This window comes from Monodelphis domestica, chromosome 2 (assembly GCF_027887165.1).
Source record: "Monodelphis domestica isolate mMonDom1 chromosome 2, mMonDom1.pri, whole genome shotgun sequence".
NCBI classification, from domain to species: domain Eukaryota; kingdom Metazoa; phylum Chordata; class Mammalia; order Didelphimorphia; family Didelphidae; genus Monodelphis; species Monodelphis domestica.
The window spans coordinates 214,309,190-214,331,278 of record NC_077228.1 but is presented as its reverse complement, the minus strand read 5'-3'; the positions used below and the strand labels follow the sequence as shown (position 1 = coordinate 214,331,278).

At 42.0% G+C, this 22,089-nt stretch overlaps 1 protein-coding gene across 1 annotated transcript in view; it reads left to right on the top strand.

The window, feature by feature from the left end:
- The first annotated feature begins 1,983 nt into the window (after positions 1-1,983).
- The window catches only part of KIF19 (kinesin family member 19), a 77,957-nt gene continuing 57,851 nt past the window's right edge, over positions 1,984-22,089 (top strand). Inside the window, exons 1-2 of the mRNA XM_056814674.1 lie at positions 1,984-2,301; positions 9,558-9,665. Of these exons, the coding sequence (XP_056670652.1) occupies positions 2,005-2,301; positions 9,558-9,665 (405 nt within the window). The 5' untranslated portion in view covers positions 1,984-2,004. The remainder of the gene's footprint in view (positions 2,302-9,557; positions 9,666-22,089) is intronic.

The window sequence follows — 22,089 nt, the reverse complement described above, 5'->3', positions numbered from 1 at the left end:
CCTTGCCTTGAGGTTGGGGAGTCAAAATCTGTTAAACATACTACAGATATATAGCCTGGACTCTGGAGAATCAGATTATTTGTCCTCTGTGAGAGAGTAACCCTTCTTCTCCTGGGATCTGGGACAATTGGAATGAATAATACTAGCAAAACTGAATCTTCTAGCCAGTCTCCTTCCAGGACTCACCAAGATGCTGGCACTGGGGAAAGTGGAGATGGCCCATAGGTCCCAGGAGCAATAGTTTGAGCTCATTTATTCATTTTAAAGTCTAGTTTCTCCTTGATAATTTGATTCATTCCAAAATGAATTTAGCTCAGGGATAAGAATCCCTAATTATCACTCTAACTGACCCATTCAGAAATACCAGTCATCTTTTCCTTGAATTTTTATTAATGTTTCTGTAGTGTTTCATAGTCACAGTACCCAGACAAAAGCCTTAGAGAGCTGAGGAAGTCCTTCTCGGTGCAGAAGCTGGCACCAATCTCTCCCTCTCTGGCTATGTGCCGGGGCCTCTGAAACATCCCTCAAGAGATATATCTGTATTTCATCAAACCTTTCCCATAGGGAGATGAATGAAGTGAGTGATTATGTCTGGCAAGGAAGTGAATATGGTAGTTCCCTCTGACAAGGTCCCTGGGGTAGACAGGGTTGGGCAGCCTGGAGAGCTGTTTTAAAGAGCCTGGCTGTCAGCATTGCCAGGAGACAGGTGGCTGCCAGCTCACAGGGACCCATCTGTTCCTGTAGGTAGGGAGAGAAGAAACCCAAACCTTATTTCTTTGTGGGATACCTGACACAGACAGACACTACCTCACAAGGAGACATCTAGGAACTAATCAGAACGTACTTGCTTTACACTACAGTCTGAGTCTGGTGAGGTTGTATCAAGATGACAGTCTCAGGCAAGAAAGGAACAACCCAACTATGGTGGGACAGCCTATACCTAGAAGCTAAGAAAAAGCCATTAAGGAAGGAAACACAGCCACACTACAACCCCAGAATCTAGCATATTCAGCTAAGTAGAGCAATGGAATGTTGCATTTGGGTGAGGAAACTCTGAGTTCTAATCCTGCCTCAGACATTTTGATCAACTTGGATTGTCCTACTGAGTCATCTTCCATTCTTTCTCAGCTTCATTTTCCTCATGTGTAAAAAGGGGATAATAATAGCACCCACCTCATAGGACGGTTGTTAGGATCAAATGAGAAAACATATATAAAATGCCTTGCAAACCTTAAAGAGCTTATAAATGGTTTTTGTATAGAAACACAGGTTGGTTTATAACCCATATCACATTGCTCACCATCTCTGGGAAAGGAGAGAGGGGAACAATTTGTATCTTGTAACTTCAGAAAACTTATGTGTAAAGAGAGAGAGGGAGGGAGGGAGGAAAGAAGGAAGGAAGGAAGGAAGGAAGGAAGGAAGGAAGGAAGGAAGGAAGGAAGGAAGGAAGGAAGGAAGGAAGGAAGGAAGGAAGGAAGGAAGGAAGGAAGGAAGGAAGGAAAGATAGGTAGGCACGTAGATGGAGAGATTGGATAGATAGATGGTAGGTAGATAGTGTTGGAGAATAGGGGAGGCATCGTTCATTAAGATAAAGGTAGAGGGAGCCAGGCCCAGCCACATACTGGACCAAGACTGGGAAGGAAAGCCACCTCGGTTCTCCTTCTCCCCTACCACATCCTGCCTGGCGCTAGAGGTTGCTCTGCCTTCCCAACCCCTAGCCTAAAGATCCTCAGCAACAAGGTAGGGCTGGGGCCACCGAGCAGAGCAAGCGCTAGGATTCCTAGGGAGAGGAGGAGACAAAGTACACGAATTGAAAAGACGCACAAACTTTGTTACTTCTGGGACACGGGGCCAACTAGCGCCTCGATAGCTGGGGTCGGGGATAGCCGGTGGGCTAGGTTCCATTGGATAGCGGAGACTCCAGGGTCCCGAGGAGCGGAGGCGGGGTCAGATGTCCAACAGCTGGAGGCGGCTCTCGAAGGTCAGGGGAGGTTCCAAGGCCGGATGGGTACTGAGTCGGTCCGCGCTGCGGCTGGCAGGGGCGCGGACACTGGTCCCGCGCAGTGGGCAGGAGGAAGAGGTGGAGGAGGAGGGGCTGTCGGTTTCCCCCTCCCCTTTCTCCGCCTCTCCGGTCCGGTGCCCTTGGCCTCGAGCGCGTCGTTGGTTTCCGGTTGTCAGGCAGCGGCCAGCAGGGAGACAGCGGAGGTGGGAGGGAGAGAAGCTGTTGGAGTGCGGGCTGGAGCCCTCCGATCCGCAGCCAGTATGAAGGACAGCGCGGACTCCAAGGACCAACAGCTCACCGTGAGTCCGGACCCCTCGCTCTCCTCTCTGGCTCACTCCATAGCGGTCCACTCCCGGATTCTGCATTTCCACCCACACCTACACACACCCAAACATACCTCTTCCTCACGCACCCCCACGCACACACTTGCTCCCAAAGTCTTTCACGTCCTCACCAGAGCAAAGCCTACACCCATTCACATTCCAACCTCTTAACCTTCTCAAATTGTCCCTCCAGAGCAAAATCTCTTCCCCCTGTTATATCCACCCAAACTCAACTCCCCACTGCCAGACATCCCTTAGGTAAATTGCCATACATCTACTTTGTGAGCCCACGTTAGCTAAGATAGACACTGATCTACACACTTCCCCCTCAGCTTCCCCAGATCCTTGGCCAGAAGCCCTTTTATCCTCCAACAATTCTCTCTGTCTCTCACACACATATACATTAGAGGGAATGTTCTCTGGTAGAGGAAACAAAAGGACAGGTTTCATTCCATTGGGTGATGGGTTAAGAGTCTGGCTTAATTGTGTGGAGTTTATTATTTTGACTCTGTAAACTTGGTCTAAACTAGGGGGTGGGAGATGCATTTTTGTTTGCTTCCTTAGACACACGTCCCCCATCTTTTTCCTATCTGAACCTGAGATGTCTGGAAGTATCCCTAGTGAGAGCACTCTGCCTCTCCAACATTGCACTTCTCTTGTTGCATCTGTAGGACAATTCTTATCATCCTCTCCCAGAATTTGTGCTGGTGTATATTTAGGACAGGACCTATACCTCCTCTCTATCTATACCATCTATCTATACTTAGCCCACAGCAGCTGCCATGCCTATGTAGAGCCTGGGAAAATCAGGTTTCTTTCTTTTTCCTGTTAACAGAGGAGAGGCAAGAGAGGGAGGAACACTTGAATCTGTTCAATTCCTTGTGGGTATCTTGCCCAAGCAGCATTGTGGGGTGAAAGGGGTTAAGGAGAGCTAAGAGTAAGGGACATACGGATACAGGAATTACTAGAACAAACTGTTAGTTATCTTTGCTTTAGGTGAAGTCTAGAATGTAACTCAAGATGTCCAATTCAGAACTCAAAATATTTCACAGAAAAACTGTCAATAACTGGGTTGGTTTTTATGCATTATAGAGTCTTTGATGAATGTGGAGAGAGTATTGAAAGCACAGTCTCTTTTAATCAACAGCATCCCTTTTTAAAAAACTGTTTACCTTCTATGTTAGTAACAGAATGGCAAGGGCTAGACAATCAGGATTAAGTGACTTACCCAGGGTCACACAGCTAGGAAGTGTCTAAGGACAGATTTGAACCTAGGACCTCCCAACTCCTAGCTTGGTAGTATATCCATTGTGCCACCTAGCTGGTCACAAGAGCTCCTTTTTAAATTAAAAAAAAAAAAGGACTTGGGCATGGTAGAAGAAGTGACCCAGTGACACACACATAATATTCCTCCTTTCTGTGAAGGGTAGTATAGTAAATTGAGCACTAGAATCTGGAAGACTTGGATTCAAATGCTGCCCTTAGACAAATCATTTAACCTCTCTGTGCCTTAGTTTCCTAATGTATAAAAGGGGGATTCTACCTTATCACCTCAAAGCTTCCTTTCAGTTCTGAACTACAATCCAGCAATCCCCAATAAGAGAACTCTGTATAGACCATCTATTAGCAGTAAATGGGTGGTGATGCAACCTAGCAATAACATCTCACCAAGCTGCTGATGCGGTGAGCTCTCTCATACAGAGTAGGGACTCTTGCCAAGGCCCTGACCTCAGCTTTCAAAGCCCCTGGGGGTCAGAGCATCCTTTTTGACAGATAGAATCTATTTGAAAATTGGCTCAGGAGGGGGGAACTATGCAAATTGGGCTGGGTTTGGATGACCTTACTCTCTCCATCAGCTAGGACAAACAATGAGTATGAATTGCAATGCCTGGGGTTGCTTCTCCCCTTGGAAAAAGAAACTGATTATTATTCTTATTTAGAAATCTTATGTGGTTATGAGCAGGTGCACTCACTAGAATATCCTAATTAGCGATGTCTGTTGAGAAAATGACTTGCTCATGCAGAGATTGTCAGAAACTTTGTACCAAAGAAAGCATAAGGGTTGTCATAGATGAAGCATTGGGGTTTTGAATTAGAGGGTCTGGATTCAAATTCTAGCTTTGTTATTTATGATCTCTGATTACTTATGGATAAGTCACCTCATTTCTATGGATTGGATAAATTATTTTTTTTCCTTTTGTTAAACCCTTACTTTGAGCCCTATACCAAGACAGAAGGGGACTGGGCAAATGAGATTACGTGATTTACCCAAAGTCACACAGCTGGGAAGTGTCTGAGGGAAGTGTCTGAGATAAAATTTGAACTCAGGTCCTCTTACTCCAGGCCTTGTGCTCTATTCACTGAGTCTTCCTATTCACTAACCTCCCCTGACTAAATGATTTCTAAGGTTCTTTCCAGTTCTAGATCTATAATCTTTAGATTAAGGAAGCTGATCTTTGGTACAATGGTGAATAAACTTTAATTTAGATTAAGAAGACTTGAGTTCAAATCTTGTTTTAGCTGAGTAGTCTTGCTACCTATATAGCCTTAGTCAAATCACTTAAATTCTGTAGATGCCAATTTTCTCATTTATAAAATGAAGCGATTGGGCTGCCAGGTAGCATGGTGGATAGAGAGCCAGGTCTGGAGATAAGATGTCCTGGGTTCAAATCTACCCTCTGATACTTCCTAGCTCTGTAATGCTGGGCAAGTCACTTAACCCCATATGCTTAAAAATGAAATTAAATTAAGTGATTGATTTAAGTCAGAGGTGTCAAATAGGCAACTGGCAATACTCTCAGAGAACCAGATTAAAAGGTAATTGGTAAATAACAAAAAATAAAATATAAATAAAATTACATTTAAGACAGACTTTGCTACTAACAGGAATACAATGATCCAGGACAATTCTGAGGGACTTGTGACAAACAATGCTATCCATTTCTTGAGAACAAACTGTTGGAGTCAGAATGCAGATCGAAGCATATGATTTATCATTTGTTTATTTGGGTATTTGTTTGGGAGTTTGGGTTTTATAAGATTATTCACTTATAACAATGAATAACATGGAAAAAGTTTTAAATAACATCACATTTTAAAATTGTATCCACATGTAACCATCAGGGATACTTATGTACAGATTAATGGTCCCAGTTTCTTTTGAGTTTGGGACCCTTAAGGTCCTAATTTTATGATTCTATCAACCTGCTATTTTGTATCCTTACTTCTTACCATTCTGTTTTGGAAGTAGGGATAGAAGGCAAAGACTAGGCAAATGGAGTTGCATGACTTACCCAAGGTCACACAGCTAAGCCTGATTTGAAGGCTAGGTCCCCCAAACTCCAAGTCTGGTGCTCTAAATACTTTGCCACTGAGATGCCTCCACACTGACTCTTTAACCACAGAGTTATCAAATTTAGAGCTAGAAGGAATCTTAGAAATATTTCATCGACTAGCTGTGTGATCCTGGGCAAATCACTAAACACCCTTATTGTTCTTCTGCCTTGGAATCATTACACAGTTTTGATTCTAAGACAGAAGGTAAGAATTAAAAAAAAAAAAGAAAGAATTTATTTCACCAAGAGAAAGTAAGTGACTTTCTTAAAGGTCTAACAGATCATGAGTATCAGAGTGGGATTTAAGCCCAGACTCTCTGATTTAAAACCCAATGTTTTTTCATTAAATTTGTGTACTTTCTGTGCAAAAAAGAGAGATCTACAGCTAAACTGATCACACTTTGACCCAGTGTGCACGATGTCTCTCTACCTTCTTCCTCTCTGAAGTAGAAATGTAGAACTAAAGGAAATTTGTATTATTTGGGATTGCCAATGGAAGATCCTTTTGGTGTATGAATACTCCTCTCTGTTCTGTTGACTTTCCCCTAGCCCTCAAAGCACCCCTCCCTGTTCCCTCTGTCATCACTGGTGTGTCTAATCTCCAGGCACACAGACACCTCTGTTTAGATATTAGAGACATGAAGGAGCAAATCACAGGGGAGATGTAGGTGTTTAACTTGGCCATACAGCTAATGGAAGCAAGGCCAACAGACAGAGCTCTCCCCTGAGTCTCTCCCTGGAACTACGGGCTCCCACAGGGCAGGTGCCACAGTTGCTCTTAGGGAAATCTAGAAGTCTGGTTAGAACCTGAGATAATACACAACTGCAGGCACTCCTATCTCCCCATATGCTGTGTGTGTCTGTGTGTGTGTGTGTGTGTGTGTGTGTGTGTGTGTGAGAAAGAGAGAGAGAGAGAGAGAGAGAGAGAGAGAGAGAGAGAGAAGATGATGATGATGATGATGATGATGATGATGATGATGATGATGATGATGATGGTGGTGGTGGTGGTGGTGGTGGTGGTGGTGGTGGTGGTGGGAATTGGTATCAATAGGACTTCAGGCTCAGAAGAGGAAAAAAAAATGAAAGAAAGAGTCCCTTTGGTGACCATAACTGGGCATCTGTGACTCAGGACTGATGTGAGAGTTAAGTCAATAGTTGACAAAAATTTATGAAATACCTACTATGTGCCAGGGGGTAAAAAGAAAGACAAGGCAGTCCCTGCTGTGAAGGAGCTGATGTACATGCAGCTATATTCAAGCAAAACATAGACAGGATAGAAGCAGCTAGGTGGCTCAGGGGATAGAGAGCCTGGCTGAAAGATGGGAGGTCTTGGGTTTAAATCTAGCCTAAGGTACCTCCTCACTGTGTGACTGTGTGATCCTAAACACATTTAACTTCACTTGCCTAGCCCTTATTACTCTTCTGCCTTAGAATCAATACTTAAAGAAAAATCTAGTGCCTTCTCTCTGTTGATAATCTCCAATTTGTCATGTCTATATCTTTTTTGTTTGTTTCATTGATTTTAAACCTTACCTTCTTACTAAGTATGGGTTCCAAGGCAGAAGAGCAGCAGAGCCTAGGAAATTGGGGTTAAGTTACTTGCCCAGGGTCACAAAGGTAGGAAGTGTTTGAGGTCAAATTTGAACCCAGGTCCTCCCTATTCCAAGCCTGGTGCACTATGCCTTGCTGCCCCCAGGGAAGGCATTAACTTTAAGGGGTATCAGATAAGGTTTCTTATCTAGCCCACACACATGTAATGAGCAGTAGACCTCCCAGAACCCATCCCTAAATTACCAAGACTTTCTTCCTCTCCCCCTGTGGAAAAGGGTGCCAAATGTGAGTGAGTCCCCATTGTCCTCTGGAAAAGTTTCATCTTGCCTGAGGTGTGGTCCTGTCTTATCTCGAGGGGCTCCCTCCCCTTTTTCTAGAAAAATATTCAATTATACTCAATCTTTCTGCCCTAAGGTAGGTCTGACTTGGCCACAAGCATGGATCCTTTAGGCTGGCCAGGCTAGGCTTGGGAGTGTAAAAGGTAACTCCAGAAGATCTTAATTGTTCATCCCACCTAGAAAAGGAGACTAGGGTCCCTGGGGGTGAGATTACAAAACTCACTATTAGACCTCACCTTAAGAGTTGCCAAGCCCTTATCTGCAATCACCTTATGAGTACAAGTATTATTAACTCAATTATACAAATGAAGAAACCGAAACTCAGAGAAGATAAATGGTCACAGAAGTGCTTGGTCACAGAGCTAGAAATGACAGAACTGAGATCAGAACCCAGACTGTCGTCTCCAAGTTCAATGCTCCTTCCACTAGCCCATTTTGCTTCCTTTTACTGGTTGGACCCTTAATTGGCATCACTGTAGATTATATGTATATACATATATATATTATAGACCATTATATGTCACCATATAGAGCCTGCTAGGTGGCACAGTATTTCCTAGAGTTAGGAAAACTTGATTTGAATCTTGCCTTGGAAAATCACTTAATCTCTGTCTGCCTCAGTTTCCACATCTGTAAAATAGAGAAGGCAGGTGCCTTCTAGAATTATTGCGGTTGAGATAATATATGTAGAGTGCTATGTAAACTAAAATTGCTATATGAATGCTAGTTATTATTGCTATTATTAATATAATTATCATTATTATAAAGGAGGCCTTGGGAGTTTCAGTGCTGCCAACTTCAGGGGTATTTTAAGACCATCTTACATTGGTACCTGTTCACTGGCCTGACTCCATGAACCTAGAAAGACCAGTCAGTGACAACATTGCATAGCCCTTGGGGCAAATAGACAGAAGTAATGACTTCCCTGTATCTCTCTCTCTTCTCTTTCTCTCTCTCTTTCTCCTTTCCCCATATATATATGCATCTTTCTCTCCAATCTTTCTTTCTCATCTTTACTCTCTCCTCTCTCTGTTTCTTCCCTTTCTTTCTCTCTCTCTCTTTTTCCCTCATCTCCTCCCTTCTCTATATAGCTATCTTTTTACTCTCTCCTTCTTTCTTTCTCTCTACTCTTTCTCTTTCCCATCTTCCCTCTCTCTTTTCTCTGTTTTCCTCTCTCTTTCTCCTTCCTTCTCTCTCTCTCCCTTCCATCACTCTCCCCTTTCTCCCTTATCTCTCCCTCTTTCTCTCACCCATTTCTCTCTCCTTTCTCTCCACTTTTTCCCTAACCCCCTCAATCTCTCTCTCTGTCTCTGTCTCTCTCTCTCTCTCTGTGTCTCTTTCTCTGTCTCTCTCTGTCTCTCTCTCTCTCCTGCTCTTTACATACTCTCTGTTCCAGTAAAGCTAGCCTCCTATCTTTTTCTCCTACATGACTTCCCATCTCTTACCCCTTTGTCTTTCCATAAGTGGTCCTAAATGTCTGAAATGTACTCCTTCCTCACCTCGATCTTTTAGAATCCATAAATTCATTCAAAGCATGACTTGGTGTCATCTCCATCACAAAGCCTTTGGGGATCCCTCAGTTGTTTTTTTTTCCATCATTCTCTCTCTCTCTCAAAATCACTTGGTCTTGCTTTCCATTCATAACTTGATATTTACTCGCCTGCATACATTGGTGTGTCCTGCCATTCAAATGTCAGTTTTTTGAAAGCAGACGAGGTTTCATTTTGTACCTAGCCCAGAGCCTTACACAGCATGGGCATTCACTCACTGTATAAAATATATGGAATTGAACCACTACATGTTGTTGGATAGAGAGCTGAAAGAAGAGTAGCAGGAGAATGAGGAAAATGCCCAAGACAAGCAGAGCCAACTCAGCCTCCTCTCCCCGGCCATGAGGTAGTAGTAAATGACTCTTTCTAAGCCTTTAGATTCTCTTTGATATAGGATCCCATGCCAGTCGACCTCACCTTCACTCATCTTAATGAGAAACTTGTTGTCTTTCTCTTAGGTAGCACTCCGGGTCCGCCCCATCAGCGTTGCAGAGTTGGAAGAAGGAGCCACACTCATTGCCCATAAAGTGGATGAACAGGTAAACAAAGACCTCAGCCAAGAAAAAGTCAGGGAAGTGGTCTGATCTGGAAAACTGGATACAGGTTCTGTTTGGGCTGACCGGGGAAATGGAGCAGCCCATTAACCCCATCCCAATGCCCAACCTAATAACACCATCACTACCACCAGTAAGAACAACAATAATAAATTACATTAACAGAGAGCTTTTAAGTTGATAAAACACTTTGATCACACTAATTCTGTGAGGTACACAGTATGTTTCCTCCATTTTACAGATGAAGAAACTGAGACTTAGAAATTAACTTGTTTAATGTGACATAGTTAGTAAAAAGCAGACACAGAACTCAAATGCAGGTCCTTTGACTTTAAAAGATTCAGTGACCACATTGCTTCCCAAAACTTGCTCTTCCTCCAAACTACTCTTAGTTTCTAATAGTTACTTAGGTGGCAGGAGGCAGCTAGGAGGTACCAGTTCAGATAGAGTATTAGGTCAGGAAGACCTGAATTCAAATCTGACCTTAAATATGCACTAGCTATGAGACCTGAGCAAGTCACTTAACTTCTGTTTGCCTCAGTTTCCTCAACTATAAAATAGATAGTAGTAGCACCTACCTCCCAGAGCTGTTGTGAGAATCAAATCTATAAAGTGCACAGTGCCTGGCACAAAGCAACCTTTTAATAAATTCTTCTTTCCTTCCTAGGTCAACAATAATAATAATGATGATAAATTAAGTTCATATAGTGTCTTAAAGTTTGCAAAGTGCTTTCTTTATATAGGTCATATCATTTGGTCATGATATTCAACCTGTCAGGTAAGTGAGTGCTGACTCTCCATTTTACAGATGAGAAAACTGTCTGTAGTCCAGAGAAATTAGTGACTTGCCCTCTGTTGCATAGCTCATGTCTGAGATAGTATTCAAATGAACTCCATTTTCTATGTCACCAACCCTTCTCATCCTTCATTCTTCACATCCAAACAGAGGTCTTGTCAACTCTACCTTCATAAAGTTTCCTACATCCACCCCCTTCTCTTCGAGTACACACTCATCTCCCTCATTTGTCATCACCTCTCACCTGGACCATTATAATAGCTTTATACTTGATCTTCCAGCTTCCAGTCTTACCCCTCTCTAATCTATCCTCCACACAGCTGTCAAAATAATCATCCCAAGGCATAAAAATATCATTCATTCCCCCTCATAAATCTTGACTGGCTTTCTATTGCTTATTGATAAAATGCATATTCCTCAGTCTGCCATCTAAAAGTCTCCATCAGGACTCCCACGTACCTTTCTGGTATCATTTTGCATAACCTCCTTTCCCCTGCTTTCCTTCCCAGCCAAACCAGATTCTGAGCTTTCCCCCCTACCTCCCACTGAAAGTTCCATCTTTGCCTCCATGTTTTTGCCCCCAGCAGTCCCCATCCTTATCATTCCTCAATGCTCAGCTCAGGTAGCACCTCTTATGTGAGAATTTTCTCTGACCCCTTGAATTGTTAGTGCTTTGTCTCTCCTCAAATTACCTTGATTTTTATTTATCTGTTTACATGTTGTATCATTCCCCCTACCTCAACCCCATCCCAAACTTGTAAGTCCCATGAGCCTCATCAATTATCTTAATGTATTGAACATACAGTTAATCAATGTTAATTAAACATATTTGAATCACCTACTAGACTCTCAAATGGAAATATCAGTCATTTAACTGGTAAATGAACAAGCATTAGTTATATGCCTGGTATATTCTAGGTGCTGAGAATATAGATAAAAAAATAAATAGTTCCTGCCCTCAAGGAGTTTACATTCTTTCCAGGGGAGACAATATATAATAAGTAAATATGTATAACATAAATTCAAGGTAAATTGGGGGTGGGGGTGAAGGCTCTAGTATCTGAGAATTTCAGCCAAGATGTCATTGAAGGGCTCCTTGTTCTGAATGAAACAGGATTCTAAAAGGCAGAAGTAAGCTGGGAATGCATTCCTGGCATGGGACTCAGCCCATGTAAAAACAGGGAAATGGGAGATAAGATGAGGAAGATTTATGAGAAATAGCAAGAACACCAGTTTGGCTAGACTGTAGGAAAGTGAGTGATGTATATAAGCTTGGAAAAGTGGATTATACAGGACTTGAAAAGCTAAATGACAGCTAATGTTTGATTTCAGAGACAACAGGGAGCCACTGGAATTAACTGAGTGGGAGAGTAAAATGGATGGATTTTTACTTTAGGAAAACCATTCTGAAAGGTTTCTGCAGATGGATTATTAAAGAGGAGAGAGACCTGAGACAAAGAGGATAATTAGAATACTGGTCCAGGGAAGAGATGATGAGAGCCTAAACTAGGATTAGTGGTCTGGTGAGTAGAAAGAAGGGAACAGGCATGAGAGATATTATGGAAGAAGAAACAATGAGATCTGGCAACTGATTGGTTCTGTAATTTGATGGAAACAGTACCAAAGTTATACCAGGACAACTGGGAAGATAGTAGCATCCTCAACAGTAATAGTAGGAATTAGTAGGAAGAAGAAAAAGTTTTTTGTTTTGTTTTTTGTTTGTTTGTTTGTTGTTTTCTTTCTTTTTTTTTTTACAAATTACATGTTATAACAAATTTCCACATTAGTTTTCCAAAATTATATTTTCCAAAGTATCTCCTTCCTTCCCTATGCTGCCCCCCTCCTAGAGCTGGCAAGCAATTCAATCTGGGTTATGCATGCATTATCATGCAAAACATTTCCATACTATTCATTTTTGTATGTGAATAATCATATAAAACCAAAATTCCCAAACTAAAATCCAAATAAGCAAATGATAAATCATATTTTTTCATCTGCATTCTGACTCCAATGGGTCTTTCTCTGGAGGTGGAGAGCATTCTTTGTCAAAAGTCCCTCAGTCAAAAGTCCCTGGGCAAGTCACTTAACCCCCATTGCCTAGCCCTTACCACTCTTCTGCCTTGGAGCCAATACACAGTATTGACTCCAAGACAGAAGGTAAGGGTTTAAAAAAAAAGGTCCCTCAGAAGTGTCCTAGATTGTGTTGAAAATAGATAAGTTTATTACAGTTGGTCATTCCACAATACTGCTATTACTGTGTACGTTGGTCTTCTGGTTCTATTTATTTCATTATGCTCTTTCTAGCTCTTTCTGAAGTCATTCTGTTCATCATTCCTTACAGCACAATAGTATTCTATAACTATCATGTACCACAATTTGTTCACTAATTCCCCAACTGATGGACATCCCTTCAATTTCCAATTCTTGCCACCACAAAAAGAGTAGTTACAAATATTTTTGTACAAGTAGGTCCTTACCTCCCTCCCCCCCCCCCCTTTTTTAGCTCTTTAGGATACAGACCTAGTAGTGGAATTGTTTGCTTTGTTTTATAGCCCTTTGGGCATAGTTCCAAATTGCCCTCAGGAATGATTGGATTAGTTCACAACTCCACCAACAATGCATTAGTGTCCCAATTTTGCAACATAGGGGCGAGAGTCTGAACTATTCATAGGATATCCAGTTTGAAATATCCAGGAGAGTTGAAGATGTATTGTCTAGAATTCAAGAGGCTAGACCTACATACATAGATTTAAGGGGCAACTACCTAAACCCATAGGAGCTGATGTGATCAAAGTAAGAGAGAACAGAGAAAAGTACAGAGCTTTTAAGGAGTAAACCTACAGTTAGGAGTTGTTATATGGAAGCTAAACTGAAGAGTAGTCAGACAAGGTAGAAGAACCAAGAGAGCAGTGTCACAAAAACACAGGAGGAAGCATGCAGGAAGAGAAAATGGTCAGTAGTGTCAAATGCTGCTAGAGATGGAGAGAAGGTTGAGAAAAAGGAAGTAAAATATATATATTTTTTGCAATTAAGAGATCATGGGTAATTTTGGAGAGAGCAGTTTCAGTGGACTGATGCAATCTAGAGCCAGATTGTAAAGGGCTGAGAAGTGAGTAGGATGAGAGGAAGTAGAGATACCAAGTGTAGATAGCTTTTTTCTAGGGATTTGGCTATGAAAAGAGAGGTATGCAATGATAACTTGAAGGGATGGTAGAGTGCTTTCAGAATAGGAAGAACTTGGGTATTTGTAGGCAGCATGAAAGAAACCATTAGACAGAGAGATTAAAAATGCAAGATAGAGACAGAAATGGAGTTTGAGAGAAGCAAAGGCAGAGAGAAAGCGAAGAGGAAAGGGGCAGGGAATGAGAGAGGAAGAGAGAAAGGGAGGGAGAGAAGATAATAATGAGAGTGCTGTACTGGAGAAGGAAGGGAAGGAGAGAGGGAAATAGGAAGAGAGGGGGAAGATAAGAGAGAAAGAAAATAATTATAAGTGTACTGTGTTGGAGAAGGAGGAGAGACAGACAGAGAGAGAAGGAAAGGGAGAGAGAAGAAGGGAAAGGAAGAATGAGAGAGAGAGAGAGAAGGAGAGGGAGGGAGAGAATAATTGTGAGAAGACAAGTGGGGATGGAATCAAGGGTACTATATGTTAAAGGACTGTTCTTGATGAGAAAGCATTAACTCTTCATCAAAGACTAGAATTGTGGAGGAGAAAATGAGAGATTCCTACAAATGATTTTGAAATTCAGAGAAGGGAATGGGGAGCTCTTATTAAATAGCATCTATATTGAGGCTCTGGGCCTTTTCCTCAGACAGTCTTCCCATCCTGATCAAAAGAAAACTGGTGGTTTCTTCAGGATCCAATAGACTACATAAGAATTCTTTTAGCCATCTCTCCTTTCCCCACCCCTGCCTGTTCACCCTTGAATATGAATTTATATGTAATGATAATATTATATATGCCAGTCACTATGCTAAGTGCTTTATAATTATCTCATTTGGTCTTACAACAACCCTGGGGTCAGGTGATATTATTATCCTCATTTTACAGTTGAGGAAACCGAGGCAAATAACAGTGAAGTGAATTGACTGGTTTCCACAGCTAGTAAGTGTCTAAGATGTGATTTGAACTCAGGTCTTCCTAGCTGCTTCCATGTTTGTGTTTGAGATGCTGTGGTTTAATGATCTCTTTGTGAATTAAGTCCTTTATTCTTTGCAAAATACTTTTATCCTCATTTTTTTAAATTAGTCTTTACAGTAGTACTGGGAAGTGGTAAGACAAGGGACTGGACCTGGGATTTTATTGATATACTGGGGAAATTCCCTCTACCAGTACAGGCCAGCACTTTCTTTGCAAATTATAGTTGAAGAGAATTGCCTTGAGCAATGAAAAATTAAGTGACTTCCTTTGGGTCCTACAGCAAGTCTGTATCAGAGCAGGACTTGAACTCAGAACTTTTAGACCTAGAGGGGAGCTCTCTATCCACTGTGCCACAGTTGCCTCAAAATAAATAGGACAGATATTAACCACATTTTCCAGAAAAGGAAACCAAGTTTACTATGTCTCTTTATGTGTTAGCTTACATCAGTCAGTCAGTCATTCTTGTTAAGTGCCTGCTATGTACCCAGCATGTGGTGCAGCTAGGTGACACAGTGGATGGAGGGCCATGTCTGGAGTCAGGAAGACTCATCTTCCTGAGTTCAAGTTCAGCCTAAGACACTTCCTTGCTGCTTGCCTCAGTTTCCTCATCTATAAAGTGATCTGGAGAAGGAAATGGCAAACCACTCCAGTATCTCTGCCAAAAAAAACCTAAATTGGGTAATGAAGAGTGAGACACGACTGAAAAACAATCACCATGTACCCAGCACTGTGCTGAGCCCTGGGGACATAAGGAAAAGCTCCAAATATCAAAACAAAAATAGCCCCTACCTTCAAGGAGAGCATAGTCTAATGGGGGAGACAAGGTGTAAATAACTGTTTAGGATTCATATATAGGCTAAATTGTCGGTAATCCACAGAGGGAAGGCAATAGCATCAAGGGGGACTGGGAAAGGCTCTCTGTAGAAAGGGGATCTTAGCTGGCACTTGAGGGAAGTCAAGGAGGCCAGGATGCAGAGAAGAGGAGAGAGGATTCTGGGCAAGGGGAACAACAGTCAGTGAAAATGCCCAGAGTCAGGAGATAGAGTTTCCTGTTTGAGGAACAGCAAGGAGACCAATATCACTGGATCCTAAAGTATGCTGGAGTAGTAAAAGAAGACTGTGCATCTCATGCTAGCCTAAAGGACTGTGAGTTTTGGATTAGGAAGCATCAGAGGTAGAAACTTAGGGCAATAGGGAAGCAATAATTACCATAATAGCTAATATTTCTATGGCTCTTACTAGGTGCCAGGCACTATGCTAAGCACTTTACAAATATTAACCGACAATAACCCTGAGAAGTAACACAATGATTATACCCACTTTACAGATGAGGAAACTGAGGCAAAAAGCACCTTGTCCAGTATCACGTAGTTGGTAAATATCCGAGGTCAAATTTGAACTCAAATCTTCCTGACTTGCGTCTGGTGCTCTATTTGCCATGCCACCTAGCTGCCTAGATAAGTGTCCCACAGTTGGCGGTTAATTAAGGAGATTGAAAGGCACCCATGAAACCTACTATTACCCCACTGCTTCCAGTGTTGTCTAGAAGTCCCTCCGGAGTGATAGGGCTCCAGCAAAGCAGCAAAACCTGCTGGAATTTCTGTGAAGCTGAGGAGGCAGCTGCCAGTGCTGGGAAAGGTACTTGTTGGAACAGATAAAGTAATAAGTTCAGTAAGTTTGAATTCAGTGGTGCCCAGTGATTGTGATAAGAGAAAAGGGAGGTGAGGAGCAGCTGGGTGGGTAGCTCAGTGGATTGAGAGCCAAGCCTAGGGATGGGAGGTCCTGGATTCAAATGTGAGCTCAGACACTTCCCAGCTGTGTGACCCTGGGCAAGTCACTTAACCCCCATCACCTAGCTCTTACCACTCTTCTGCCTTGGAACCAATACACAGTATTGACTCCAAGATGGAAAACAAGGGTTTAAATAAATACCAAACCTCTAGATAATTTCCAGATAGTTCTTCTTTTTTTTTTTAACCTTACCTTCTGTCTTAGAATCAATGCCGTGTATTGGATCCAAGAAGAGTGGTAAGGACTAGGTAGTGGGAGTTGAGTGACTTACCCAGGAAGTGTTTGAGTTCAGGCTTCAACCTAGAACCTCCCCTCTCTAGACCAGGCTCTCCATCCACTGAACCACTGAGCTGCCCCTTCCAGATAGTTCTTGAAACCCAAAGGTTTCTGAGCCAATGAGGAGGAATGAGTGGGTGAAAGGGCCATGTTTGTGCTGATCTAAAAAGCAGTAAGAGCTGGATTTATATTTTTTTACACAGGAAGAGAAATTTTTTAGCTCAGAGGACCTAAGAGATCGTCTAGTCCTGGTGTACCTGGGCTCCAAGGTGTTATTTATATAGTGCTTAAAGTTTGCAAAGCACTTTACCTATCTTTTCTCATTCAATCCTCATGACTCTGAGAAATAGGTATTGTTATTATGCCCATTTTACAGGTGAGGAAGCTGAGGCCAAGAGATGGTAAGGGGCTTGCACACTATCACACAGCTAGCATCTGAGGAATGATTCCAACTCAGGTCTTTCTAAGTCTTAAGTCCAGCATTTTATCCATTGTACAACCTTTTGTTTGGGCATTTCAGTCATGCCTCTTTGTGACCTTATTTCAGAATTTTCTTTCTTTTCTTTTTTTTTGGATTCAAAAATATTTTATTTTCACAATAATAACTTTTAAACTATGTTTTCCAAAATTATCAGATCCAAACTATCTCCCTTCCTCCCTTCCCTCTCCCAGCCTGGAGATGGTAAGCAATTTGATCTGGGCTATACATGTATTATCATATAAAGCACATGTCCATATTAGTCATTATTATAAGAGCCCATCCGTACAAAACCAAAAAACTATTGTTGGGGGGGGGGGTTCTTGGCAAAGATACTGGAGTGTTTTGACATTTCCTTTGACATTCTCGGGCTCATTTTACAGAGGAAGAAACTAAGACAAATAGGGTTAAATGACTTGTCCAGAGTTACACAGTCAGAAAGTGTATGAAGCCAGACTTGAACTCTTGAAGATGAATTTCTTCCTGATTCCAAGCCCAGTGCTCTATCCACTGTACCACCTGGCTGTCCTAGGTGCTATTATTATCCCCATTTTACAGATGAGAAAACTGAGACTGAGAGTAAGTGGCTTCCCTCTTACCTTTTCCTCCATCCTTTCCTGTGTTCCCCAATAAACCTTTATTTGAGTTAAAGAAGAGAAAAAAGTATTTTCTCTAAAGTATCATAGTTCACATTGAGTGATAAGAAGGGAAAGAAGAGGGAGGGGAAGCTGAAAGGCTTCAGAAGAGGGGAGGAAGGGAAATTGAAAAGGGGGAGGAAGGAAGACATAAAGGGAGGAGGGTAAGCAAACCTTGATCCATTAGTTATATAGAATCAATCAATATACACCCTCAGGAAACATCTATCTATTACATTCCACAATATCACACAGCTAGAGTCTAAGGAAGGATTGGAACTCAGGTCTTACAGGCTCCAAGTCCAAAAGTATCTCTCCTACCACCAAAATGCCTCTAGATTTCCTGGAGTCTGTGAATCAAAGAGAAGCAAATGCCCATTTTATAGATAAGGTTAGAGATTAAGTGACTTGCCCAAGGTAACATAGCTAGTAGTGGCAGAGGGATGACTAGAACCTCTTTTCTAGCCAGTATCTTTTTTTAAAGACCTAATAAAAGTGATACCCAGGCAATACCCAGAGTCTGTTACAAATATGGACATTTCCACCACCTTCAGTTGTTTTGTTTTTATCGTGTATTGTTGTGACCAAAACTCAGAATAAGACTACAAATACACTGAGGTGAAAGATAACTTCAACAGTTGCTTCTCTGGAGATGGAGAGCATCCCCATCATAAGTCTTTCAGAATTAGGATCTTCAGTTTTATGAGCTTAAGTCAGTGCTGGGGAAGAGGATATTATAGAAACACAAGGGAAGATAGGTCATTTAACTCTGCTTGCCTCAGTTTCCTCATTGGTAAAATGATCCAAAAAACGAAATGGCAAAACCACCCCCAATATCTTTGCCAAAAAAATCCCCAATGGAGTCACAAAAATTCTAACAAGACAAACTACCAAACAACAACAACATCAAACTAAGTGGAACAGTACCCCTATGAGTTCAGATGACTTATTCCCCATTTTAGCCAGCATGGAATAAAGGAAAGAGACTCAAGTCTCAGAGGCTAAATTCTGGCAACTTACTAGCTCTATAATCATGGGCCAGTTACCTTTTATCTCCCTAGGGCTCAGTTTCTCATCTGTATAATGGGATAGTAATCCTTGTGCTATTCATTGCAATAGGTTGTGTTGTTTGTGTTGGCTGATTTAAATGTGATGCGATGATATCATTACTGTCACAACCCCCAAAGATTCTTTCCTGGTTCTTGTCTGTCAGCAGCAATAAGGAGGGGAGTTCCCAGATGGTTGCCTTGTTTTAGGGGCTCTTAGCTGGACCTAAGCCAACCCAGGAAGCCTTGTTGAAGCATCTGCGTAGGATTAGGTCCTGGAAACAGACTTCTTGAGGGTGTGCTGGATTACAGGGAGGTGAAAGAAATCTGAGAGGATGGTGGGGCTTCGAAGGGACAGAGAAAGAGAAGAAGCGTCTTAGTGAGTCATGACGCTCTCCCCCTTCCTTCCCAGTGATCATCACCTGCTCAAGCTTTTCAGACTATTTGTTTGCAGAACCTAAGTCAACTGACTTTATTTACAATCTACTAATGGGCATTTGTCTGCTGAAAACCACCAACTGTCACCTACCCCACCCCTGCTCCTGTGGCCCCTAATTCAAGGGGAGGAAGGGCAGTTAGGAAAGGCAGGGGGGATCTAGCTGGCCTTTTAGGGGAAGACAGAGAAAGAATAGAAGGGAGGTCAGAGATTTTAGGGAAGAGATGGATGAGAAAGGAAGGATAGAGGAAGTAGGCAGGGAGAGAAAGAAGCAGGAAAAGAAGGATGGAAGCAGAGCAACAGCAGAAGTTGGAAAGTGAGAAGAGGAAAAGAAGGGGGGACTGAGAAGAGAACAGCTATTGGTAGGAAGAGAGGGTCAATGGGAAACTTGAATGCCCCAACTCTTTGGATAAAGTATGGCTGTCGTGTTTTATTCTATGTCCTTCTGTGATCAGGAGAAGATATGAGAATTCAACCCACTCCCCCTTTTTGTGGTGGAAGCCCACCACCACCTTGTGCAACATGAGGGCATTGAAGAGGGAAAGCTGACCAGAGCTAGCCCTGCCTTCCCACCTCTCTTCAGTCATGTCCAACTCTTCATGACCCCATTTGGAGTTTTCTTGGCAGAGATACTGGAGTGATTTGCCATTTCCTTCTCCAGGTTGTTTGAGGAAACAGAGGCAAACGGTGTTAAGGGACCTACCCAGGGTCACACATCTTATAAGTAACTGAACCAGATTTGAACTTAGAAAAGAGTCTTCCTGCCTCTAGACCCAGTATTCTTTGAGTTTGACAGTATTAAACTAATATCTTCATTTTTCAGATGAGTAAACTGAGGCCCAGAGCAGAAAGGCAACTTACCCAAGGTTGCCTTAGATATGCCCTGTCTACTTTCAGGAGGCCTTTATTTCTACATGGGTTACAACATTCTGCCTCCTTTACTTTAGTGGGTAAAGTTTGCTCTAAGATCTCACTTGTTCTTACCTTTGTAATGATTAAAATTTAGGAAACTGAGGCAGGTAGAAATTAGTTTCTCTCTTCAAGGAGTATTATATTTTTTATGAGGTTTATTAAAGATTAAGGATTAAAGAAAATACAGGATAAGAAAACATGTGTCTAGAGGCCTAGACACCTCACCTACATTATGAAAAGAGCCACCTCTGCTCCAAAACGGAAGTCCAAAAAGCCCCTCAGTAGGCGGAGAACTCCTTTAAATAATCATTTGTGTTCTTGCCCAGGCAAGAATTCAGTGTGGTTACAAAGCACTCTGGGGAAGTGGAGCAAAGGATTCTGGGGATTGGAGTCCTGAATTCAAGTCTATTTTTACACCTTAGATCCTTGTTGGGAACCATAGTCAAAAGAAAGGCTGAGAGTAATGGTGGAAAGTTAATATTTTCTAAAGAGGCAACTCCCTGTTTCCTCATGAGGGACCTTTGGAAGGCTGCAGTTCCTGATCCCCAAAGGATTGGGTAGATGGGCATTGACTTGTATTTCTTTCCCTCACCAGTCTCTGGTCCCCCTGACAACTTCTGTAGAGCACCCAGGGTAGAGGATGGGTGGGGAGCTCTTACCAGGTGAAGAAGGAAGAGAGGAAAAATGCCTCAGAGAAAAGGTGAGGACAGGATAGCCAAGTGCTGTTTGTATCCTTTGCATCAAAGGATCTTCACCTTTTTAGTGTCCTAGACCCCTTTGGCAGTCTGGTGAAATGTTATAGATCCCTTCTTGGAATCACATTGTTAAATGTGTGAAATAAAAGTCATAGGGTTGCTAAGGAAGTCAATTAGCTTGAAATACATTGATCAAATAGGGGGTTGGGGTACATATTGATTATGTTTTTGGTGTTTCCATTTTCAGTTCATTCTCTTGAGGTGAACATTCACAAGTTACTCTTCAAACATTAAATCTGTTATATAATTTATAATGTTCTTTTGGTTCTACTCATTTCATTCTTCATGATCTCATGTAGTTCTTTCCAAGTTTTGAAAAACTTAATCTGTTCCTTTCTTATGGTTCAGTGGTATTCCATCACAAACATGTACCACAACTTGTTCCCCCCATTCCCCAACTGATGAACATTCCCTCACTTTCCAGTTCTTTGCCACCACAAAAAGAGCTGCTATAATATCTTGGGAACATATAGATTCTTTTGCTTTTTTCCTGATCTCTTTGTGACATAGACCCAGTAATACCATTGCTGAGTCAAAGGGTACACACAATTTTGTAGTTCTCTGGGCATAATTCCAAATTGTTCTCCAAAATAATCAGTTTACCACTTCACCAATAGTGTAGTAATGTCCCTGTTTTTCCTCATTTCCTCCAACATTTGTCTTTTGTCCTATGGGTGTGAAATGATACCTCTGGAATTGTTTTGTCAAAATAGTTTATTAATAAATTCACAGACTCCCCAGATTAAGAATCTCTACACTATTTCCTCCCCTCATACTCCCAACAAAATTCTACTATCATCATCATCATCATAGAATGTTTGAGTGAGAGGGACTTTTTGGAAATCATCTGAGCCAACCCTTTCATTTTATGGAAAAGGAAACTGAGGCCCACAGAGGAATTTACCCAATGCCATCCAGTTATTTTATATGTTATTGACATTCACAAAAATTTAGTGATCATTAGAAATGTGTCCGGGCTAAGAATTTCCTCTCTCTCTGTCTCTCTCTCTGTGTCTCTGTCTCTGTCTCTCTCTGTGTCTCTGTGTCTCTGTGTCTGTCTCTCTCCCTCTCCCTCCCTCTCTCTGTCTCTCTGTCTGTCTCTGTCTCTATTCTCTCTCTGTCTCTCTCTCTGTGTCTCTCTGTGTCTCTCTGTCTCTCTGTCTCTCCCCCCCC